Genomic DNA, 27,267 nt, shown 5'->3' with positions numbered 1-27,267 from the left:
TGATGATGATGATGACGACAGCAAGGATGGTGATGATGATGACGACAGCAAGGATGGCAATGATGATGATGATGACTGATGATGACGACAAAGACAGTGATGATGATAAAGATGATCAGCAGCAGCATCATTATCATCATCATCTGGAATGCTCTGAATGGGTACAAAGGAATCAAAGTCCTGCAAATTGAAATATACACTGGAATCCAGAGTTTGCATACAATAAATACATGGTAGGAGATCGAGATAATGTTATGTAGGTAAGCCTTTAGCAGGACTACCTTACTTATATTTTATCCTTGCTACAGATTATTATTATTTTTTTTTTTAGAGAGAGAAGCCCTTGTGAAGAGGATACTGAAGTTTTTCTATGACCACTGTCTTGAAGAGTATACCCTAAACTGAGAACAATAATATTGCTTGATGGCAGCAAGGATAAAATTTAAAATACTGTACATTATAGTGAAGGGGTTAAGCTCGACATGCTCTCGGTTCTGCAATGCCTAAACTTACGTGTCCAAACTTATTCTTATCTTGCAATATTTGTCGTGCTGTGTTTGTGACGCTTTGGTCTCGGTGCATCTTTAGCCTGTGTCTCGTACCATTCCAGGACGAGGCCCCCTCCTGCCCCAGCCTTTACCTACACATACGAGCCATAATTAAAACATTATTAGAGTGAGTGAGATGAAAAATCCCTATAATTGGTTCGCAATAACTTTGGTTTAAAATTGCCACCTCTGTTTTAAATGTTAAGCTGTAACAAGAGATGATTAAGTGGTAAGTTACAAGTAGGCTACTGTATTTCGTGACAAATAAGATGCACTTTTTCCCTAAAGAATACACTGAAACGTACTCATGCATCTTCGGAGATGAATGTCATGAAGCTAGGCTGGAGTTAGCTCTGGCTTTATTCAAAACAGCCACATATACAGGCAGTTATCCTAACTGCCTATCATTGGTGAAATATACAATACAAAAAAAAAAATTAAACTACAACTGTTAATAAACTGTGAAAAATAAGATGCAACTGAATGTTTACTTAGAAGATTTAGGAAAAACCTCAAAGACTGCCACAAGTCTTGTGTTAACATACTGACAGTGCTGCTATCTGGTGTCTGCTGGTGTATATAGTAAACTCTCAATTATCCGTTGTTGCAATATTCAGCGCTGCTGGCTTGGCTCTATTAAAGCAATATCTGGTGAAATTATGCAACATCTGGCACTGAAACTGGATATAACCAACAGTTCTATGCAATATCCGGCATTGAGATGTATCAACCAGCTCAAAAGTGGTAGCCAACCAGCGCTGTATTACAGTATTGTATCATGATTTTTTGCATTTTATCCTAAATCTTCATCTTTTCCGTATAGGAAAGTTTTTAGGATAGAGGACTGAGATGGATGATAACACAATATCTGGCTCAATGCTAATTGCTGAGCTAATGGGGGGTACTATGCAATATCTGATGTTTCACATTATACGGCATAGGGTGTGGCTGAATTATTATAGATAACTGAGAGTTTACTGCATAACTGAAAGTCTTCAGTGCTGGCATGAATTTTTAGGACGTACAAGTGCTTGTAACTTGTCCATCCATCCATTCATTAATGATCCAATCCTACGCTGCCCCATGATGAGCATAGGAGCCCGGGGCTAGGCAAGTTGGTCCTGACATATAAGATGAGAGTCATCGGCCTTTATTTTTTGTGATTTCATATTCTCTTTGCATGAATCATGCTGATACTTTTCATCGAATAAAGTGGATCGAGGACAAACCCACCTACAGTCAAGTTCTACAGAAAAGAAGGGTGGACTGAAGCAATTTCTGGTGTATATAAGTATGACTGTGATACAGATTTTAACTTTTAAACGGTTCAGGAAGCTGTTGCCTCTCCTGACATCGAGAGAGTTCTCCCTACGTGCTAAGAGATCCTTGTATGCGGCATGTGTTTGGAGTGTAATGCTGTATGGTAGTGAGGCCTGTACAGTAAAAGAAGAGGATATTTACAGGCTCAAACTTACAAAAATGACTTTGATTAGGTGGATGTGCAGTGCATTCCTGAGTGCGAGGCCTGGGGGGACTTGGTTTACAATGGAAGAGTTGAGAGGTAGGATGGGACTGGAGTGTATTGGTGTTGTGATGAGGAGAGGTAGATTGAGATGGTTTGGGAATGTGGAAAGGATGGGGGATGATAATTAGGTGCAGGAAGTGAGAAGTGTTAACATTAGGGGTAGGTTGCGAGGTAGACCGAAAAAGACCTGGGATGAGGTAAGGGACTGAATAGGGAGGCTGCCACAGATTGAGCAGCATGGAAAGCTGTCATTCAGTGACCAAGGCCGACGCATGCAAGATATGTTGGAGTCTTTGTAAACAAAGTGAACCCTACTATGATGTTTCTCTTAAATGGGTGGAGACACACAAATGCAGTGACCATCCAGAAACTAAATGTCCACACTATTCCCCATCATTCATTTTAGAAGCACTGTCAGCTACAAGGGGACATCGCTTCTCTGCATGGGACGGCCCTGCAAGGGCTGGCTGGATGAATCACCCTTGCGTGATAATCAATGACGGTAACTAAAACCCACACTTGTAGACGAAGAATATATTTACCAACAGTTTCGGTGGACACTACTACCATCTTCAGTGGTCAAGATAGAAAGAGGGAATGACATAGCCTATTGACAATACAAGGGCTCCTTTTTGTGCATGTGTGTGTGGGTGGGTGGGGTAACGGTGAGGTGGGGTGGGGTGGATTGTAAGTGGGGATTTCCTCAAAGGAGGAAAGGAGGAGACATCACCAAACAGGTCAGGTGTAATTCCTGTCTGGCCTCACCTGTGTTGGAGTAGGAAGGGACATTTCCACCAGGGACCTCATTATAGGACCTAGCTTATACAGTCCTTCACTAAGGCTGAAATTCTCATATTTTTTAATACACATGGTTTCAATAATCTTTCATTTCTGAAAGTCACGACTTTTTTAGATGGCTACCTTGCCAGTCAATTCTGTGGCTGGCTTCACAAACATGATTAACACTGAATTATTCAAATTACGTTTTTATGGCATACTTGTGTTCCTTGATCCGTGTTTCCAAACTTCGACCTGTTTCTCCTATGTAAACTAGTTCACAATCTTTGCAAGGAATTTTACATATGCCTGCTTCTGAATATGTTGTACATTTGTTCTTTACTAACAATGATCTGATGGTGGAGGTATACCTAAATGCTATATTTACATTACTGAACCTACTAACTTTAACATATTCAAGTCTGCAACATAAGACAAAGTAAGGAAGCATTTCTTTTCTGTGGTGGGGTTTTTAGGTATGTACTAAGATTGCCTAGCTTTAAGGTATGCCTTTTTTTTAAGAACCATTTGGGATACCTTAACTTTTGGAAGATTTCCCAAATGAGATTATTTTCTTCTTCTATGTGTTCTGGACTGCAAATTCTAAGGGCTCTAAGGAACACTGATGAGATAACAGACAATTTGTGGCAGACTGATGATACGATATATAATGAATAAACAAGTTACAACTGGTTGGTTTCCTGTACACTTTAAAGTTAAGTGAATGATTTTTCTTCATCACCAGTACATCAAGAAAACAAATAACAACCCCGTTCTCCCACTCAACTTTAAATTTAATGCAGGGAGCAAGATTATTTAGGTGTGTAAGAAACTCATCAAAAGTATCAAGTGCTGAAGGCCAAAACGAAAATATGTCATCAACATAACAAAACCAAATGAGCTGAGGGTGAGACACTCGTGGCAGTAGTTCCATTTCAAAATACTCCATATATAAATTACTTAAAATGAGGGAGGGGGAGTGAGATGGGGGGAGGGCAGTCAAAAGGTGCATGACAGAGTGATTTGGAGGAGTTTTGTCTGCAACCACCCTTTGCGGGATTATGGCGTTGGGTTATAGGTAGATAGACAGATAGAAGAAGCAGATAATGTGAGTTTGTAAACCTCACTAGCAGAAGACAGTACTGTACAATGCAGTTACCTGTATCAAATATAGTATTAGATCACTTACCCTCTTGGTCTTGAGGAAGGTTTTGATAAGGTGTGGGCAGTTGAGGAACTCTTCTCTTTCCCAAGTATCATCAGCAGGCTCGAAGCCTTTCCATCGTACCAAAAATTCTCTCCCCTGCTTCCCTGACCGCACTCCTACCAGCTTCTCTACCTGTAAATTTGAGTGCACAAAAGGCATTACAATGCTGAAAACTCACAAATTTCCATTAAGAAAAATGTTCTAAGCATCTGAAAAATTCAGAAAGTGTGACCTTAGAGATAAGGGACTGAATAGGCAAGCAGTCAGAGTTCAACCAGAATGGAGAGCCCCCTTTAGGTGACCAAGGCTGACGCATGCAAGCACATTGGAGCCTTTATAAATGAATTGAAACAAACACTCAGATATCTGAATGAATGTGTTATACGGTACTGGTATACAGATTAATTTCTATACCACATGTATTGGACTCAATGACTGTTAACCCGTTAACTGCTCTATACAGCCTGGGCTGTTCTGAGTGCGACTGCTCAAAACAGCCCTTGCCGTGAAGGTGAATTTCGAATATAGTGCCATAGTGACCAAGGCCGACCCATACAAGCATGTTTGAGCCTTCAAAACCGAAACTGAAACTGAAAAAGAAAATGAAAAACATACATTCCAATAGGGAATCAGTAAATATTGAGCTAATATCTCATTACTATCTACTTTGGCATGTGTTCTCCCAATTCTGAAGACAAAATATGGCTTTGGGAAATTTCAACTTTGCCCCAATGTCTGTGCACCACGGACACCTCCAAAAAACCACCATGAGCAGTTAACGGGTTAAGTACCACAATGTACTGTGATGTCTTTATATATAAATACAGTACCAGTAGCTATATCATTATGAAGCATGCATAAGATTAAGTGAGGATATATGTTAAATCACAATAATTTACTAAAAAAAAATTACCTCCAGCTCCCCTGCATCACACTCCTCATTCTTTATTTTCATTTGCCCATTGTCTGTCTGATCTTTTTTGTCAAGTGGTTCTTTCTTCACCACTGGCTGCCCATCACTATGTTTAGCTAAAGAATCTTTCATATAAGAGTCTTCTCCAGTTACCTCTGTCTTGACCACTACACCTGGGTTGGGCATGACTGTGTCTGGATTTACTGTTCCAAGGCTGCTAATTTCTGAATCATCCTCTTCTGAATCCTCCATCATCCTTTGGCTCCGTCTGGCTCTGTCCTCCCCTTCTCCAGAACCCCACACCACACTCTCACTTTGTGCACACAACATGGCTTCCTTGTTGACATTCTTTTTGCCTCTTTGACCAACATCTAGTTCTGGATGACTATCTGTCCCTCTAGTTCCAAACTTGTCTGAGACTAAATTTAGTTCACTGATCCTTTTTTCCGTACACTCAGGCAGTATCTCTTCCATTGATGACAAAGGGGAGTCTGAGGAGAGATTATCAGATAACTTTTTCTTGAGCAACAGTTCTGATGAAGTTAGGTCACTGCAACTCTGTGTAAGGCTTGAGGATGTGCTATCACCACAACTGTCATCATTACTCAAATTCAGAACTTCCATACTGCTCTGGTCTGCATGAAGTGGGCTGAGCGGTGATGAAGGGGTCTGAGAGTGGCTGTGTGCCCTCCCTGCTCCCCGTCTGGCAGCCTGGATGGTGCGCCAGGTGGAGGAACGGTTGGAGCTGACAGCGGAGGCAGACAGGTAACGCTCCATTGTTGTTGGCACTCTACGCTGATCAAAATCCTGGTCTATCCTCTGCACAACCTGTTTTCTGGAAACCACACGCCAAAAAAAAAAAGAAGAAGAAAAAAAAGGGAATTAGGAAATTCTAGAGTCTTCTTAGTCTACTCTCTCACACATATTCCATATGTTGGTACTGTACACAGCTTCTATTTTGGAAATACCTTGTATTGTACTATAGCTGTGAATTAACTGAAAGAGCCAATTACAGTACTGTATCTTCAAAAAAAGACAGGGGGCAAGCCCATGTACTTCAAATTATTTACTTGGTCCATTCTCACTATCAGAATTGAAAATTCTGGTCAGCTGATCTATCATATACTGTATTCAGCAGTCAGGCAGTATCTGCGAATTTAGTTTTCCACCTCACACCACCCTCAGTGCATCTCAGACCACGACAGATGGGGTGTAAAGTTTTGCTCTTCCTGGACTCTGTTCCATAAATTTGTGTCCTACTGTTTGACCCCATCCCCCATGGCATCAGGATACAAGAAAATAAGATTTCAAGGGATGAGAAGGCTCGTATTACTGCAAGGAAAGGGAAAAAATTTAGGTACAACTGAAATAGCTCCATGCACAAGTTGATGAACATCCACCATTAGGAGGGTCATTGGTGCCACCCAGGACATCTCCTCAAATGTTGTATCACCAAACAAACCGAGGCCTGGCAGGCTGGGAAAACCCATGGAAGACTGTTAACCTCTTAAGGTGTTGTTGTTGCTTAACCCCAGTCTGTCTAGCTGTGGGGCCATCCTACAGGTACAATACAGTACATACACTGTGCAGGGATCTGGCATCCCCATGTGGTAGACAGCTCCTCAGCTGGGTTGGACTATGGTCCTTCCTAAAGTGAGGTGCAGAGAAATATGAGGAGGTTTAGCTCCCAGGTGGTGAAACTACTCCACCGCGGGTTCACAGCACTACCACATGTAAGCTCCTCGTCAACATCAAGTGCATATGAAAACCGTGAGAAGGTTAAATCACCAGACCTTTTGATGAAAAACAACTCAAGAGACTGAAGACAAAGTGATTAATAAAGAAAAATTACTGTACTGTTAAAATATCAGTGGACATTAGATCTTACCTCATCATTTCATTGGTGGCAAACATGTCTCCCTCGCGGTGGTGGTGGTTGTGAGCCTCATACGCCCGCTTAGTGTAGAACAAAGCAGAGCACAGGTTGCACTGCACTAGCTCCCTGGTGGTGGAAAAATATTGCTGCACTTGTTTATCATCATCATCATCATCACCATCACTTTATTTTTTCTTCACCTAAGGATGGAGTGAGGTAGGGTTCAGAAAACAGATAATCTATGGAAGAGGGAGAATTACCAATGGCATGCCCAGTGAAATGGACCATACATTCATTCACATATCATTCTAGTCTTAGGATTCTAGTCTTTGGATTTTGACTCCACCTCACAGGTAAGGCCACCTGCACATACTGTATACAGTAGACCCTCCATTTATGTGGCTAATAAGGGGGTAAAAACTACTGAGTAAATAAAACACAAATTGTGTCATAAGAACTATTGTTAATGTGGAGGGACAACATCCCAGAATTTCCAAAAGTCCCTGTTTAACCCCACCTTAACACATGCATAAAAACATACTGATAATAATTAGGCTTAAGAAATTGTGCATGAATAGGTAAATAATGATAATATGTGGCCAATAAATGGACTTTTAACTCACTGTGATGATGACGATGTAACTGATATTTTGGGTGCGGGGACGTATCCAAGGCTGAGGGACTAGAGAAGGGTGACTGAGCAGTACCCCTAACCACTCGAGGGCTGTGGCTAAGCCTTAAAACCCGCAAAATCTCTCCCCCCAGATTCATCCGAGGCTTGTCTTGGTGATTATTTTGAATGCTGGTATGCAAAAATGGAATGTCAAGTAATTTTTCTGAGAAAATGGAATTGGCTCTGTGTAAAAGGAACTGGAGTAGAAGTGTATATCCATGTGTAAATCATGTTTCATGCAAGCACAGGGTGTATAAATGGAGGGTCTACTATATATAATTTATTTCTGGTGCATGGTTAGGCCAGTTTTTGGTAAGTGGCGGTGACCATCTTCCACTCACTTGATGTAGTGCTGCCTACTTCTTCCTTCACTTTTATCATTCTTTTTGTGACTGCCCTCCTCTCTTCCTATTTCTCCCATCTTTCCTGTCACTTTTTATTACTCTTTCTTTTTCAAGTGGCTTTGCACTGAGTGACAAGCCTAATCGTATCCTTTAAGCCGGGAAACAATTTACAACACTGGGTGGTAACCATATAACCAGCCTTTACGTGTTCCCTACAAGTCAACAAGTGTGTTGGTGGAGGGTTTGTGCCCCTCCCCATAAAACAACTAACTCAAAAACAAACAGCCACCCCATATGGAATTATGGTGTCTAGCTATAGACAGATAGACAGGTTAGGCCTGTGAGGTGAAGTCAGGATTCCACAGGCCTGAACGACATCCAGTATAAATTTTATCCACTCTTTTCACTACGATGGTTTTGATGAGAGGTCTGCCCTAATGATATACCCATATCCCTGCAATGTCAAGGTTAGTTACTTGAGACAGTGATGTAACCTGTCAGTGTTAAAATACATACAGACTGGTATATACTGTAACATGAAAATATTAAGATGTCACTATCATAATTATCCAATCCCCATTCCCACTTAAATATGAGATGAGGTAGGGCCCAGAACCAAGGACAGAGTAATATGCATAAATGTGGGGGAACTATCAACAGTATGCCCATTAAATAAGCCACACAATCATTCAAGCCTTCAGAACCCTCACTCCACCTCACAAGGATAACCATTCGCACATACCTATTTTCTTTCTTACAGCTACATTTACCTGGTAATATAAATCTGTTGGACAATGTATGGTATAATACATGTTGTTTTTCTTATTTTTAAGTCTTTCACAATTAATCCAAATGATATGTGTCAGTTGTGGGGACCTCTTGCACTTAAGGGGATAAAGGATTTTTCTGGTCGCTTGTTCAGAAAGTCTCTATGAAGCAGAGTAAATTATAGGATGGTAGCAGAGTAAATTATAATGACTTCATGGGATAGAGGGATGGAGTGGAGTGATATATGAGAGAGGGGGGGTGAGCTGGAGGAAGGGCAGCATGGTAGAGAACAGAGCAACATGGAGGGAATTAGTCTGTGACCACCCTTTACAGAACTGAGGCATCTGGCAATAGAGAGAAATAGATACACTTCATGGTAGCAAAAAGGTTCATGAAACAATACAGGGATTAACCTGCTAACTGTCAGAACCTTGAATGAAAAAAAATCATCTCATGATTTGAAGTGAAGGCTCAGGTGAATCCACAGTAGCAAAAGAGTTATGGTAATAGAAAACTGGGAGTTTACCAGTGGAGTGATTTCTTTAATTTTCCAGTGGTGATTTCTTTGAGAATTTTAATTACAGTACAGTACTCACCATGGTGTTTATGAGGTGCAGTGAAGCATAAATGGGTGAACAATGTAATCTTTTCATATTATTATACATGCCTGTACTGTTTTACTATGGAGCACCACAGGTTTGATTCATAAGTATTGAAGTCGCTTATTGCATGAAACAGTTTCAACCGCAATATATGGCAATCTTGAATGCAAGTTATGCTCCTGAAAATTAAACAAGCTGCATCTGACAATACAGGCTGTATTACTAAATTCATAAATAATTCATTTATCCATCAATCCTCCAGTCCTATAATGCCTCATCAGGAATGAACGGTAATAACATAGATAAGAAAATGTTCAAAAATATACACTACAAACTTTACAATTTACTAAATGACTGATTTTCTCACACAGTTGTCAGGACAATAGTAGTACCAGTTGTTCTGTTCCAGATGATACCAGACAATTTTATTCAAATGAGAGTGAACTGTAGGAGCATGAGTGTGAGGATGGTTACCTATCTGTCATCATCCCACCATCCTGTGTTGACTCACTGAGGGCGTGCATGTCTCTCCTCTTGAGTGTGCTTGGTGGCCAGGTGTTTCTGCAGGTTGTACTTCACCTGGTACTCGCAGCCACACAAATGACAGTAGTACACACTGTTGGCTTCACCTGCATTATTCACCACAATCTTCATGCTGGGTGCAGGGGTCTTGATTGGGTCCACCATCCTCACAGCTCTGGGGGATGGGGAATAGTGGAATGAATTACAAGACAGAAGGAACCTCACAGCTCTGGGACATGGGGAATAGTGGAGTGAACTGCAAGGAGGAACTTCACAGCTCTGGGGAATTGGGAGTATGGAGGGGAATGCAAGGAATGAGGCACCTCACAGCTTTAGGGGATGAGGAGTTGAGTGAATTGCAAGACAGGAGGAACCGCACAGCTCTAGGGAACAGGGAGTACTGTAGTGGAGAGGAATGCAAGGTAGGAGGAACCTCACAGCTCTGGGAGATGGGATGTAGTGGAATGAAATACAAGACAGGAGGAAGAACATGGTAAATGATATGGTAGGGCAAGAAGGTGGATGGACATGGTAAAAGAAGATTTGAGAAAGTTAGATGTGGACATTGAGGAGGCAAAGAAAATGACATGGGATCCTGTGGGTTGGAAGAATTATGCATGAAGAAGCACATGACAAGGGACTGGCATTCCATTTTTAGTCTGACAGTTGATGGGTTGACCATCTGGTAAGTATATATGAAGAGTATTTATTTTAAAAATATCTCCTAAGATATGTGAAGATAGTTCAGCCATAGAGGTGGAGCCAACATTATGGAGGTTTGAATGATGTGTGAATAAATGTGGACCACTTCACTAGACATGCTGCTGATAGTTCTTCAACCTCCATACCTTCTTCCTCTTTCTGGATCCTACCTCACCTCATCCTAAGGTGGCAATAAAAAGATCATGATGATCTATCTATCTGTCTATTGCCAGACGCCTTAATCTCGTAAGGGGTGCCTCCATGTCACCCTGTCCCCCACCATTTCACTGCCATGCTTCCGGCTCATACCCCACTCTCTCATATACTTTTCCACTCCATCCCTCCATCTCATCCTTGGCCTCCCCATCCCTCTCCCCCCTCCACCTCACTCACATACACTCGCTTTCCATCCTCTCGACGTGACCAAACCACCTCAGTGTGTTTCTCCTAATGCTTTCCATCACATCCACATCCACACCACAATGCTCCTTCACTTCCACATTTGTCAGTCTGTCTCTCCATGTGACTCCACATACTTCTCTCAAATAACTCATGATGATGATGATGATGATGATGATGATGATATTAGTTAGAAGAAGAAAACGGCAAATGCTTTGAGTTCGTTCATTTTAAGATTTCCTCCACCTATAGTGGAGGCCGGGCCATACATCAGCCCGGTCGGGCTTAGAGTTATTATTATAAAGGTAGGAAGGAGGAATCTGGAAATGCTACAGGTTACCAAAAGAGTTGTCACTGATGCCCCTGGCTTACTTAGACATGAACCAGGTGGATGGCAAAAAGTATTCAAAAGGATTGTTTGTTGAGGTTTATTGGGGATCTTATATGTGTTCTGAAAGTGAAGTTGATGAGGTAGTGCTGTAGTGTACATGGCAGCATTGCAATGATGGTAAGGTGGGCTGTGTATGGGTGGTATTTTGTGATTATATTTGTTATAGACATAAAAGTGCCATGCATTTATGGAGACACAAATTTCCAATTTCAGAAGCTCAGTTTTACAGAAGGGTCAGCAACGTGATTAATGTGTTTATTTTTAAGACTGGAATGTGCATAGGGCCTGTTTTTACAGGGCATATATTAATCTGCCATTAACCTACTTTGTCACTTTCATGACATGTAGTAAATGTGTGGGTTTAATTATATGGTTACTACTCAGTTTAATACTGTATATGTTGTCTTGGTCTACAGAAAATCCTTTGACTTGTCACTCAGTGTAGTCACCTAAAGGCAGTCATACACTGCGTGGATGAAGTGGATGTGCTGGAAAACATTACAAAAAGTACTTTTGAGATGGTAAGGTCATGAGGGGAGAATGAAGAATGACAGACAAACCAGGAAAATGTCTGTGAGTGAAGTGGAAAGGGGGAGGGGAAACCCAAGGATGAGATGGCATGACAGGGTGGAGGTATAAGGATCAAGGGTGTCGCCTGTATACAGGGCAGCAGGATGGTGGAGGGCAGGGTGATATGAAGACAATTCATCTGCGGCCACTTCTTCTAGGGTTAAGGCATATGGCTACAGACAGATAGACACATACACAAAATGTGTAGTACAGTACAGAATGTACTCATAGGTTTTATCATTGCAGTGTGTATTGTTTATTATTCTTATCATCATCATCCGGACCTCCTTTCCCATCCAAGGGCAGGGTGAGGAGTAGCAATGTCCAGACAGCACAAACTTGCCCAATCCAAATACAGTACGCCACACTTCCATTCACTCATTATTCAAGCCCCCGGAATCCTGGCTCTGCTGGATACGGCAAAAAACATTCACCACATTCTGCAGCTTCACACAAAAGTATCCGGTTGAGTCAATCCGGATGCTGCCATGCTCACAAGGGGTGCCAAAATCCCTGATCGTGCATTTCTCTTCACAACATTCATCAAGCCAGCTCGATCTCTTGTCAGTTCCCTAGCCTCACCGACTTCCAAACCTCTCTTCCTCAAACACTCATCAACCACATCTCTCCACCTTCTCCTTGGCCTACCTCACCTCCTCCCTCCTTCAAATTCATTCAGGTATACCTTTTTCACCACTCTATTGTTATCCATTCTTTCCACATGACCATACCATCTCAGGACACTCTCTTCAATTCTGGTGTCCACTGACTTCCTCACTCCACACCTTTCACGAATCACACTATTTCGTATCATATCCACCCTCTGTACTCCACATACATTCCTCAACAGTCCCATCTCCACTGCTCTTACTCCTGACTTTTCATTTACAGTCCCATCTCCACTGCTCTTACTCTTGACTTTTCATTTACAGTCCCATCTCCACTGCTCTTACTCCTGACTTTTCATTTACAGTCCCATCTCCACTGCTCTTACTCCTGACTTTTCATTTACAGTCCCATCTCCACTGCTCTTACTCCTGACTTTTCATTTACAGTCCCATCTCCACTGCTCTTACTCCTGACTTTTCATTTACAGTCCCATCTCCACTGCTCTTACTCCTGACTTTTCATTTACAGTCCCATCTCCACTGCTCTTACTCCTGACTTTTCATTTACAGTCCCATCTCCACTGCTCTTACTCCTGACTTTTCATTTACAGTCCCATCTCCACTGCTCTTACTCCTGACTTTTCATTTACAGTCCCATCTCCACTGCTGTTACTCCTGACTTTTCATTTTCATGCAACACTATAGTCTCACATCCATATGTCAGAGTTGGCACTAACACTCCCTCATGTAAGCCTTGTGCAGCTGCAACACTCAAGCCTCTGTTTCTTATCAAGGCCTTCATTGCACCAGCTACTTTTCTTCCTTGTGTCACTCTACTTTCAGCTTCTTTTGCACATTTTCCTCTCTTTTCTATCACTGTACCCAAGTATTTGAACTCTCTCACCAATTCCAGTCTCTCTCCATTCACTGTGACATCACACTGGGAGTCACCTTCTCTCTCAATAACCATCACTTTATTCTTCTCTATATTTACTCTCAAGGCACGACGATCACAGACATCAGTAAAACTCTGCACTAGTCTACCAAGCTCCTGTCCAGTACTTGCAAACAGTACTGCATCATCAGCATACAACAAATTTGAGGTATTCCATCCATCACTATTCATTACCAATGCCATCCCTCTCTCCATTACTCATGTTTTCGCTTCTTTCATCATCCCATCCATATATATATATACAGTATATATATATATATATATTGAACAACCATGGGGACATCACACAACCTTGTCGCACACCCACACCGATCGTGAACCATTCACTTAGATGCCCATTAACCCTTACACATGCTTCATTACCATCATAAAAACTCTTGACAGCACCTAGCAGCTTACCATCTACACCATACATGTGCAAAACTTTCCACAATCCCTCTCTGTCTTTGTCATATGCTTTTTCCAGATCCATGAATGCCCTAAACACCTTATGGTCCTTCTCACAAGCCTTCTATGTTATCGGTCTCATTGCAAATACTTGATCCACACATCCTCTGCCACTCCTAAAGCTACCCTGTTCATCACTCACTAGGACTTATTATTCTTATATTACAAATTTTATATATTAATTTTTATTACGAGTGTGTTTCATACTTATAGCTATGTCTATCCAGTATTCATGTATGGTTTGGGCATGTTGAGAGGATGGAGGATAACTTAGTGTGGAAGATGTGAAGGGTGAATGCAGGGGGTAGGGTTGCAAATGGCAGACTGAAAAAGACCTGGGAAAGGGTCATAGAGTGTGACCTCAGGGATAAGAGACTGAATAAGGAGGCTGCCAAAGACCGGACAGCATGGAGAGTGTCATTAGGTGACCAAGTCCAAAGCATGCAAGCAACTTAGAGACTTAAAATAAATGATCTGGCATATGTAAATTTGGTGTTTGTAAAACCTTCCGGGACAAAACTCTTGCATAACTTGATATATGCTCATACTGATTATAAGAACACACACATGTACCATGTACTGTACAAGTAAAGTGCTAAATGATACTGTATCTTATACTTCTGACTACTACAATACATGAATTTGACAATGTTTTTTAAAGATACCATGTTGGTGTGTGTGTATTAGTTACTGAGGCAACAAAGGTGTTTTATAATCAGCTTAGATGAGAAACTGCAGTTCGGTGCAATCAACAGATCTTAATGCTGTTTACACAAGACTGACAGTCTTACCCCCCCTCTGTGTATTTACCTATTTGTATTTACCTATTTGTAGTATACAGGAATTGAGAAATGCTTGTGTTGTCCTGTCTCCATATCCACATTTATCAAGTCTACCTTTACACACATGAATGTTTTTCTCATGCACCACCTCTTTGTCTAAGTCGTTTCAAATATTTAAGAATATACCTAATTGTGATATACACGGAATGTACTATGCTCGTGGGTTTCCGTCGCTGTTTCTCAATAAGTCAAATTTAACTTTAAACTCGTTTAAGTTTTTAGACTGGACAATCTCTTTGTCCAGGCTATTCCATAAGTCTATACTTCTGTAAGGAAAGCTATATTTCTTGATATCCTTCAAGCAGCTTGACTTTTTCAATTTCATTCCATGTCCTCTTGTTGCTCTCTTATCCCATACAAACAGATCTTCTTTGTCAATTTTATCTACTCCCACCATGGTCCTGAACACCGCAATCATGTCTCCCCTCTTTCTCCTTTCCTCTAACGAAGGCAAATCCAGTTTTTCCAGCCTCTCTCTGTATGACAGGTCTGTCAGACTGGGGACCATCTTGGTTGCTGTTCTTTGTATTCTCTCAATATTGTTTATATCTTTCTTTTTGTGTGGGGACCACACTACCGCTGCATATTCTAACCTGGGGCGGATCATGGCCACTATCAATTTTTTCATCATTTCCTCATCCATATAATGAAATGCTACTCTTATGTTAGTCAAGAGCTTATAAGTCTCTCCAACTATCTTGTTAATGTGCTTTTCTGGTGACAAACTATCTTGGACCAGCACTCCCAAATCTTTCTCTTCTCTCCTTTTTGTGATTAATTCATTACCCAAAAAATAATTCAGTGATGGTCTCCTGCTACTTTTACCCATTTCCAATATTTTACATTTCTTTACATTAAATTTCATTTCCCACGTCCGGCTCCAATTGTGTATCCTATCCAAATCCTCCTGCAGTATTTTACAATCCTCCTCAACCTCTATCTTCCTCAAGATCTTTACATCATCAGCAAACAGACTCGCATAACTGTTCACTCCATCTACCATATCATTTACGTAAATCAGGAACATTACTGGCGCCAACACTGAGCCTTGAGGGACTCCACTTGTTACTTCCCTCCATCCAGACATCTTTTCCTTTATTACTGTCCTCATTTGTCTGTCTCTCAAAAAGTCTCTCATCCATTCCAGAAGTTTCCCCTTTAATCCTCCTATATATTCTAGTTTCCATATTAGTCTCTTATGAGGTACCTTGTCAAAGGCCTTCTCTAAGTCTAAGTACACACAATCCACCCAACCATCTCTCTCCTGTACCACATCAATCGCTCTTGAGTAAAAGCTCAACAAGTTTGAAACACATGACCTTCCACTTCTGAATCCAAACTGACATTCAGCCAAAATATTCATCTCTTCCAGATATTTTATCCATCTGTCTTTCAGGATTCTCTCACACAATTTTGCGACCATGCTGGTTAGAGACACTGGTCTATAATTCAGAGGTTCTTCCCTGTTTCCTCCCTTGTAAATTGGTACCACATTTGCCCTCTTCCATTCTTTTGGCACTTTCCCCTCTTCCAGTGAACATACAATTAAGCTGTGAATTTTATCCGCCAGTTGTTCTCTGCATTCCTTCAGTACCCAATTAGAAATTCCATCAGGTCCTGGGGCTTTCCTTACATCTTGAGTTTCCAGTAATTTATACACTTCCTGCACCTCCACTTTTATATCTTTCATCACCGGAACATTTCTAATCACTCCCTCCCCTTCCACAAGCTCCTTTTCTTTAGTGAAAACTGACTGGAAACGTTTGTTCATTATTTCTGCTTGCATTGCCGCATCCTTAAAGACCTCTCCATCTACTTTCAGCTTGGTGATTCCTTCCTTTTGTTTCAGTTTGCCATTAACAAATCTATAAAACAGTTTGGGTTCATCCTTGCATTTGTCAATTATACCTTTTTCAAAATTCCTTTCTTCTTCCCTACGTATTCTTGTGTATTCGTTTCTTGTTCTTTTATATTCTTCCTTTGTTCTGTCGTTACCTCTCTCCAATTGTTCCACGCCTTATCTCTCTCTTTTTTGGCTATCATACACCTTCTATTAAACCATTCCTTTTTCCTGTTTTCTTTCCCTCTTACTCTTGGTACAAATTTTTCCACTCCCAAATTATAGAGGTCTAGAAAGATATCCCACTTCCTCTGTATCTCTCTTGTTTCTCTGAATTTTCTCCAATCAGCATTTTCAAAAAAGTTTCTCAATCCTGTAAAATTTGCTTTGCCAAAGTTGTATCTTCCCTGTCTATGAAGCTCGTCTCTTGGCTCGACGTTTCCTATTAACATCTGGAACTCAATGACCACGTGATCACTTTTTCCCAAAGGACAGAGATATTCCAATGATTCTATTACATCGGGTTCTTTGGTGAACAGTAAATCTAACCTTGCTGGTGTGTCCTCACCTCGAAACCGTGTCTCTTCTTTGACCCACTGCGTCATCACATTATTCATTATTATATTTAATAACATAGTACCCCATGAATCCTCGCCGCCTCCCGAGTACCATTCCTCCCAGTTCACCTCTTTACAATTAAAGTCACCCACCAAAATTATATTATTGCTTTTCTCAATTATTTTTTGCAAGTAGCTAGCCATATCTGACAACATCTCATGGTATTCGTCATCCTTCCATGCTCTCGTCTTTGGGGGAACATACACTACCGCCATATCTCTCTTAACATTCTCTCCAGTTTCTAATTTCATATATATCACTTCAGCCCTGCCTTCTCCCATTTCCACAGTATCTACATTTATGTTGTTCTTCACTGCTATCATCACTCCTCCTCCCTTTTTTCTTTTCTGTCTTTTCTCCACAGTTTGTATTTACCATCTCCCAAATGAACATCAATATCTTCTCTTAATTTGGTCTCTACAAAGCACATGACATCAGGTTCATGTTCTCTCAAGAAATCATTAATTTCGATCCTTGTCGATATGAAACCATCAACATTAGTATATATCACCTTCAAATTATTTTTGACATTATTAATACCCTCTTCTCTCCTACTCTCTGTCCGTACCACTTCCTCAACTTCTGATCTTTCACAACCATCCCCCCTAGTTTCCTTCACTTCTATTTCCTTAAATACCATTTCCTTACTTTCATATCCAATACTCTCCAAAAAAAAGTATTACGTTCTTCCTCTGTCCTCTTATCATTTTTTTCCTTTACTTCTTCCTTTAATGATTTTAAAACTTCTCTTTCTTCTTCATTCAGATCTTTTCTTATTATAATATTTTCCATCCCCGCCTCTTTGTGTGTGTGTGTGTATGCACGTGTGCTTGCGTGCCTGCGTGTGTGCCTGCATGCACGCATGTGTGCTATAAATTTGAAGCCAGTTGGAGAGGTTACATTATTTAAAATATGCAGAGTCTATTCATTTTACCCCTTGTGAACCGACTCAAGATGAAATTTCCTGGCCTTTGGATTATAGAATTCAACACCACAGCAAAGGCAGGGGTAGCGCTGGTCTGGGGGCAGCTCTGGATGTGTTACCAGGTGTTTGTCCCGGTTAACCTGTGAACAAAAATGCTGATGTTACTTGAGAGATGCTTAGATGTATGGAGCATGATCTGACAAATGAAAACACAAGTATTTATAAAGAATAACTTAACAAAATTAGTTGTCCATAAAGCTATCAGTATGCTGGAAAATATATATATATATATATATATATATACAGTATATGTACAATCCTCGTAAATCGCGTGTTCATAAATCACGGATTCATAAACTACGGATAAGTGGCTGTCAGACTGCCGGCACCCTTAAATCACTGTTAAGTCACGAAAATCGTGGAACCTAGGCACCCAAGTGAGCCTTTTCCAAGGAGAATCGTAAACCGCGGCAATCAAATTGAAAATCGCGACCCAACAACCAATCACCATGCATCCCTGGTGGCAAGTGTGCATACTAATGCCGCCATGTTGTTGTTGTTCTTGTCCCGCCAGTCCGCACACTACAGACCATCGCCGTGGAGTATGAGAGTTACCTGCCTTTTTTGTGCAACTTCCCCCTGCCTCCTACCTGCCATGGCCCCTCCCGACCCCCCAGTGAAGCATTCTAAGCAGTATGGCATCAAGAAGCTCCCGCAGTTGTCGTACAGTCAAAGTTTGGAGCTCATTTGTCATGTTGAGAGGGGAGAGAAGTTTTCAAAGCTGGTGAAAGAGTTTGGGAAGAACAAGTGCTGAGAGGTTTTAAGTTCTTCCAAACACCACTCCACTCCATTCACTTAAGCGATTTCATCATAGGATTAAGGTGAGATCCCTTAATACATGCACTGAATATTCCTAAATTTGTATGATTGTGTTTGATGGTGCCTAGATAGGTGTAGGTAGGGTGCTGTGAGGGTGAGTTGGCCAAAGTCCAGACCCAAATTAATTTTTCACATAAATCAAGGAATTCATAACTCACGGCAGTGGTCCAGACCAAAATTGCCGCAATTTACGAGGTTTCCTGTAAGCCTAGAAACCATTTACTATGCTGGGTGGTAACCATATAACCAAATCATACATGCTCCCTACATGTCAACAAGTGGGTTGGTGGAGGATTAGTGCCCCTCCCCATAAAACAAATAACTCAAAGTCAAATGGCCACCCCTTATGGGATTGTGGCGTCTGGCAATAGATAGATAGATAGAGTGTACATATATATATATATCATCACCATCATCATCAGCCATTTGAGTATCCACTACAGGACCGGCCTATCCCGACCGAAGTCGGGACGATACAGCCAATGTATCTCTACCAAGTGGCTTAGGCTGTCTGGTAGAGACTGTATGTAGGGTGAGGAGTGCTTGTAGGTGTAACTGTAGTGTTGGAGTGGCTTTGGATGTGTGTGTAGTCTGTGAACCATGTGTAATCGGCCCGCGCAAGCCGACTGGGTGCAAGCATACTTTGTAGTAAGCGACACTGGTTCAACCACAGCACCCCTTGTGTCCGCCAATGCAGTAGGTGGCCGGGTGAACACATCCAAAGTTTTCTTTTTTACCCTGGCGGGGCGCGAACCCTGGCGAAATGCACACTCTACCACTGTACCACAGAGGCTCCATACATAGAGAGAGAGAGAAACAAGGCAAAATATTTACTTCATCTTTCAAGGACACAATGCTTTCCTCATCTGAATTATTATCTGACAGAAGCCAGAAGGTAACGTGTCCAGGTCATCCTTTAGGAGTTACAGAAATAAACCTACAAGTCTCACTCATTGATGTTAAAATTATGTCATAATAATGCAGGACAGCTTCTGCTTCTAGAATGAAACTCAGTGCAAAGTAATATCTGACAGTGGAATCCATGGCCCTGCACCTTGAGAGAGTCAGTGTAGAGAGACAATTGTTTGCTGGTGGGAACAGCACCCTGTGGTAAAATGGTTAAAATGCCTAAGTTGAGTTTGGTCCCCAAGAAGTGACCATTTTCAATCTTTCAATGTTACCACAGGGAACAGGTATTTCATCTACCCTTTAATATACAGTACCCGATTATTCTACCCAAGCCTTGAACTCCTTCACACTGAAAGGACTAACATGGAGTTGGCTGAAACCATTTACTGTCTTAATGACAGTGGCCTATGAACTTTACCTTATCCATCAACCATGGGAGACTCTAACCTGACTTTAACATATGGCAAAATTCTTACTAACCACCCACACAATCATCAGTTTTTAGCTATAAATATTCAGCCACAAGTAAACAGAGTTAAAGTCCAAGATGAGACTCTAACATTGTTACAAACTTTTATTTATTTATTTATTTTTTATTTATTTATTTTTTTTTATGTGTCCGACTCTGGGCAAAGGCTTCAGGGCCTATATCTCAGGGGCAGTAGCCTATCCCAAGGCCCAGTAGTCCTCCTACACCTCCACATGTCACCACTTCGGCGCTAACACCCACCGTCCATACTGAATACATGCTAGGGCTGTCTCATACAGGGCTGGTGTATTGGTATTAGCGGGGATGTTTTTACGACATGTCGGCGGGTCATTTGGTAGATCAGGAAAGTCTGCCTTTTATGAAATTCAAATCCTTAAACTGTTCCCTGCCCTAGCCGGGATTCGAACCTGGGTCCATCAGGACTGCAGGCCGCCTCTCTACCGATTCAGCCACGCCTCCCCCAACAGTTTCCATAAATGGCTGGGAAATAATTAGCTGGTCTCTGGTACTTGTTTTACCTTCCAGTCCATACAAAACATTAGCTGTGCCAACTTCAATATAAGAACTTAAGAGGAAACATGGAATTAAATGAAAGGAGTGATTGAATGACTGATGAAATACAGTCCTCCCTCCTATAACGCAGCTAATATAGAATGACAACACACTGCACTATACTTTTCCGTATTATACATTCCATATGTTTCCATTGTAAAGAGTTAATCTAGACTGGACATTTTCCAAAGTTGCCCTTTTCACCCCAAATCCCACCCAAACCCTCCATAAAACACCCTCCTGACATTCACTCTTGTGCTCATACACAGGAAGTTATTAAAAATACATAAGAAAGGTTCCTAGACACTGATAAAAAAAAAGTTTAGGTCACTAACCTGACTGGCTCTGCTGGCCACACACTCTGTCCCCGGCACCCCCAGACCCCATTCCCTGTAGTCACTGTCCAGATGTGGGTGGATGGTCCCCTTTGGGACCACCAAAAAACAATGAAGGACATCCCCAGCAGCCAATGGGGGTACATATGGACATGACGTCATGCGACCAATCACTGCACCGCTCACCTGATGTCATCACGTTCAACATTTGACTTTTGGCAGGACTTCTGAGCTCTGACGCCTGACAACTCGCCGCAGTATATCTGTCTATGACAGAGGTATATATTTTTTGGTCACACTATAGGTGACTGCATAAGTACAAATCCATGTTATATGGTACCACATTATATGAGGGTTGACTGTACTACCAGAGAAATGGGTAAGTCTCTTCTCCATATCTCTGAATCCTGGGATTATTCTCAAAAGATTAAAATCATGTATTATTAGCTTGGTGCAACAATAACAACATACAAAACACTCATTTCTGACTTAAACAATTATTTTATGCTGATTCACAATCATCTCTAAATGAAGAAATAGTGTTAGTTCATCAGCAACTTAATAATCAAACATCTGAAATCCATGTTTTCCATTTGTGTATTTATCTGTTTTATTCTATTTACAGATGCTTTTCTTCAGCTTAAGGGGAAACCTTTTAGGCTGGAGGGGGCCAGAGAAAACCTTTATTAATATCGCCACTACCATGGAGCTCAATTAAGTTAATTAAAACTGACAGGCAGTACCAAGTTCTTGGGCTGATGCCTGTTGTTGAGTAACCCAAATCTATCTGGCTGAGCAGACTCATCAACAGCAGGCAATCAACTGCCCCTGCAGGGCCATCTCATGCAGTGAACTGATGTTCCCTTGTGGCAGACAGCACCTTGCCACAGGCAGGAATGGGGAAGACTGGAGGTTTGGTTCTCAGATGAATAACAGATTTATATCTCTCTCCCCAGTTAACAGAAGCACCAAAAGAGGCTCCACATCACACCATTATTTGGTTACAGGGTTTACAACTAGCACTGTAAATGGTTTCCTAAGTTACAGGAAACCAATAGGCCTGTCACATTCATTTTTTTTCATTTCATTTCGTTTTTAAAGGCTCCACCATGCTTGCATGCGTCAGCCTTGGTCATCTAATGGCGGCTTTCCACGCTACACGATCCATTGCAGCCTCCCTATTCAGTCCCTTAACCCTGAGGTCACACTTAATGACCTCGTCTCGTCTTTCTCGGTCTACCCCTCATAACCCCACCCCCAATATTAACACTTCTCACCTTCCTCACCCAATTATCATCCCCCATCCTCTCCACATGTCCAAACCATCTCAATCTACCTTTCCTCATCACAACATCAATACACTCCAGTCCCATCCTACCTCTCAACCCTTCCATAGTAAACCCAGCCTCCCTGGACCTTGCATGCACGGACGCACTACACATCCACCTAATCGCTGTCATTTCTGAACGTCTGTAACGGCGAATATCCTCCTCCTTTACTGCCCAGGTCTCACTACCATACAGCATTACACTCCTAACACATGCTGCATACAAAGACCCCTTAGCACGTAGGGAGAGCCCTCTCAATGTCAAAAGAGGCAGGAGCTCCCTGAACTTCTTCCAATCACTTCTCACCCTAGCCACAGATCTAGCTCCAGCCCCACCTCCAGCACACAACATGTCTCCCAAATAACAAAACTCTTTCACACACTTAAGAGATTCACCAGCAAATTCAATCCTTTCATGCCTGACAATCTTCACCTGCTCTCCCCAACACGCCGCACACATAAAATCAGCATTATCTCACAGTCTACCTCTGATACCACTACATCTCGTGCACCCATTTATCACAAACACTGCACAAGATAGAATTACTTCCCACGCTCTTGTGGCAAACTGCACATGGCCACTCTCCCACATTTTTGACAGTACCGCCACCAACACCAGATATCATCACTTTTGTTTTATCTGCATTTACACTCAGTGTAGAATCACCTGAAGTGGAAAAAAAAAAAGAATATGAAAAAGTGGCACGTTATCCCATACATCTATGTAATATGTCATATTTAGATACCTTAATGGGGAACATCATGCCACAGAAGGGACAGTAATGCTTCTGAATGGACTCTGGGTGCTTGCGGAACTTGTGGGAGATTGCCAGGGACACCGTGCGGAACAGTTCACCTGCCGGCAGAGACAGGACCAAATAAAACGACAGTACTACAATTTATTCCTCCAAGCAGTCCTATTATACATCAGGCATGTGTGCCAAAATATCACAACTTTTTCCACGTAAATGGTAATGTAAACTACAGGAAACTGGCAAATCAGTTTTTTGGTAGGGAGAAGAATATTAAAATACTGTTATAATGAATGTGAACTTAGAAAAAATAACAATAAATAAATGAAAAGGCCATACTGAATACTGTATATACAGTATTCCTATTCCATGCTCACTATTGCCATTTTAGGTGCATCAGTTTATGTAGAGTACTGTACATTTAACATTTAATTCCTGCAACCACCAGACATCTTTATTCAACTTAAAATGATCTCTAGCTGTGAAGGGGTTACTGAAAGGTACATTCGATTCCTCTGTTCAAAAAGTCTCTTAAAAGTTGAATATCATCTGTCACCTCTGTAGTGAAGGGGTTACAAAGTTTCTGTACTATCAAACCTCTAAACATATTCATCAGGCAAAATACATTCAGTGAGGAATAAATTTAAGGTACTCTCCACTGAAGTGGGCCCCTTAGTTTACAGTCACTGCACGGCTAACCTGCAAGATAATAAACTAGAGGCCATGCTACACTCTCACCAATGTAGCATAAAATAATTTCTAGACATAAGGCCCCACTGCATTCTAGTACTGCATAATGCCATCCCTAATGAACACATGCAATGCTGCATGCATCCAGTGGAGACACACATGAATGCACGCACACACACACACACACACACACACACACACACACACACACACACACACACACACACACACACAAACACACACACATACAAAGTTCATTGGGGACATGCCATTAACTGGGGCAAAATTTGAATATACATTCCATTAGGAATAAATGAGTCTAGCCCTTGGTTCTTTCTTCCTTGCATACGGTACACACACAAAAAAATGAAGCTGTTCTACTTACAAATAATACAGACATCCTGAACTCATTACTATGCAATCCACCAGGTTCACATCTAAATGAGCCTCGGCACATGAGAACATACACAATGGATTCAGCATTTAGTGAAAGGCAGGTTCAGGATTTCTTTAATTACTGATGACAAAGCTGTATCAGTATAGGGTCAAAGTCATACTAGATGATAATGGGAAACACAGTGCTTATTTTTTTCTATAATTATTGTGAGCTAAGTGTTTGCTGTCTGCACTATACTGTATTCTGTCCATTTTAACTTGGCCTACATTTGCCATCTTGCATCTTGAATGCTGAGCTGTATGACAGATCAACATAAGAAAGCAATATGATGCTAGTTATGAAGCAGTGCAGTGAGAAATAATGTGGGCTAAAGCCAGAGCACAGTCGTATTATGCCACTGAGTTATACATGAAACATGCTGCAAGGGACAAAAACCTCCACTAAGTTAGGGTGGACTTAGTATAATTAAAGTCTGTCTATTCTTTTGATGACCAGAAAAAATATGACACAGATATACAACAAGATGTCAGGATCCCCAGGACCCCCTCCACTGAATCCAACACCGAACAACAAAACAGTAAATCTCATAACCTTTTACAGTATAGGTATCTACAAACTGGTAAGTACTTACACATCATGACATATTCCAAAAGACCCAGTATGACAGTTTCCATACATTTTATGCCATACTTTTGAGGGATATTGGCAAATCAGTTTATAATATAGCAATGGAACTGTAACAGGCAATTTCTCTGAAAACTACTATGGACTTAACAGCAAAATACTACTGGTAATACTAATAATACTATGAAGAAAATAATGAAGGAGTAATTTTTAAAAGGCAACAAATAACAAGAACTCTGTAGTATAAACAGGGATTCATACCACACACATCACAAGTGGCCCCATCCCCCCGCCATGCACTGGCTGCTGCCTTGTCCCCTCGCCTGATCACCTCTGTAGTTTCATCACTGCTCGCTTCCTGATTCTTCATTCCACCTGGCTCTGGCAGCTTCAGGGGAATCTTGAGGCGGCCCTTGATATCAATTTCACCATTTGCATGACGTCTTGTGTGCATTTGGAAAAAAGACACAGGAAGTTAATATTACTGCCCCATCATAATCATAAACATCATCATCAACGTTCAATCCTTCGTTACTCCCAACAGAAACAAAGGGGCCCATGGCTATACTACCCTGTCTAGACATTTAAAGTGAAGGTGACCAGTTAGTCACCCCTATGTGACATTATGAGTATTATACCTAAACCATCTCCCAGATATACAGTAAGGCTTCAGGGACCAGATCCAGTTCATCCACTTAACATTACAGGTATAGTTTAATTTCCTGGAATACAAGAATCATAGTATGCAGTGACCTGAAGGTAGCACAACACTGTACAGTATTATTGGATGGTCAGTGCCCCACCTATCACATTAATATTATATATATATATATATATATATATATATATATATACATATAATTGGAATTAATTCTGCATTTGATATCAATCTTGTGAGACTAAATGGATATTATTTAATTCAATAAAATCATCAGGAATACAGTACAGTATTTGCATTAGTAGTCCCGAATGATTCTAGTAAGAAAACTTCTTCCATTTTTTTTTTTTTCCTTTAGGTAATTCATTCTAATCTGTTAAAATTTTCTTTTGCAAAGCATTATACTTTAGTTTTACAGTATATATACCTTATGTGATTATTTTAATTTGCACACCACTTTGGCTTTACACTATAAATGTCATATTCATGAGTAGCATAGCCCAACATTGGAAAACATAATTTTGGTCTTTATTATAGACCTACGTTCTTACCTCCCAGTCTATACCTTAACTTACTATTTTCACTACTCTGTAACAAAGGTGTCACAGGTTAAGTGTCCAACTAAATGTCACAAATTCTTACTATTCTGTAGGTAGGCTTCTTTAAAAATACTGTAATGCCAACATTCTGGTAGGCCCCACAATAAAGCCACTAATGGTCACTCATATTGAAAGTTAACAAACATAAACAATTCTTTATTTATAAATCTGAGGTAACTCAACAAACACGATACAATACAGTCTTAACAGATATCATTCTACCAACTGTTTCATTTGCAGAACTCAATTATCATTATATTCCTGTAAATAGATGAAGCTGTTTTAATGGCTGGATGTTACCATTATATGCATAAATCTGAATATTAGTGTTCCCAGGTAGAGCAGGTAAATGATACTACAGTAGCAGCAGACACAAATTCCTGTCATTAAAAAAAAAAAAAAAAAAAAAAAAAAAATCAGAACCTCCTGAAAGGTGACCAAAAGACATGGATGAATGTAGCTACGAACCTTGATTCTTTGTACTGACAGAGGGATATGGTGATATCACTGCCAGTTACTTGGGAAACAGCTCATTACCTTCTATAAAAATGGAGGGGAGAAGGGAGGTCTATTATCCATTTATTCATATCTTTCTAATGAGCACAAAAGGTGTGCTAGTGTTAACCACTCCCCAGTTCTACACAGTATACAGTACAGTACTACATATATGGAAAATAGATTGCTTCCATTTAAAAATGTATTAAAAGTTGCATAAGTAAGACATTCCTCACAAACATACATATACAGTGTGCATATAGCTTATATGGCATATATATATATATATATATATATATATATATATATATATATATATATATATATATATATATATATATATATAAAGGCCTAAATATCTGTTGTTACTTTTTACAAATACCTGTACAGTACTACAAGTTAAGCAGTACTGTTACCTGAAGTGATTTTGAATATCAATTTTTGTAGGGAAAAGCTGACCACAAAAGACACATTTGTGGTTCTCTGAAGAACTGCCAGGCTTAGACAT

General features: G+C 40.7%; 1 protein-coding gene across 1 annotated transcript; it reads right to left on the bottom strand.

Moving 5' to 3' along the window:
- Positions 1 to 476: 476 nt before the first annotated feature.
- LOC145411037 (uncharacterized) lies at positions 477 to 27,267 on the bottom strand. Its single transcript, XM_080281099.1, has 9 exons — positions 27,176 to 27,267; positions 25,269 to 25,450; positions 23,291 to 23,400; positions 18,062 to 18,192; positions 9,745 to 9,930; positions 6,859 to 6,972; positions 4,971 to 5,805; positions 4,040 to 4,189; positions 477 to 640 (listed from the first exon to the last, which is right to left on the bottom strand). Exons 1-9 carry the CDS (start codon positions 27,265 to 27,267, stop codon positions 530 to 532), a joined length of 1,911 nt encoding a protein of 636 aa, XP_080137225.1. The 3' UTR covers positions 477 to 529.

This window comes from Coenobita brevimanus, chromosome 87 (genome assembly GCF_032717465.1).
Source record: "Coenobita brevimanus isolate Jiangsu-jjx chromosome 87, ASM3271746v2, whole genome shotgun sequence".
Taxonomy (NCBI): domain Eukaryota; kingdom Metazoa; phylum Arthropoda; class Malacostraca; order Decapoda; family Coenobitidae; genus Coenobita; species Coenobita brevimanus.
Note: the sequence above shows the minus strand (reverse complement) of the source record. Positions and strands in the feature narration are given on the sequence as shown.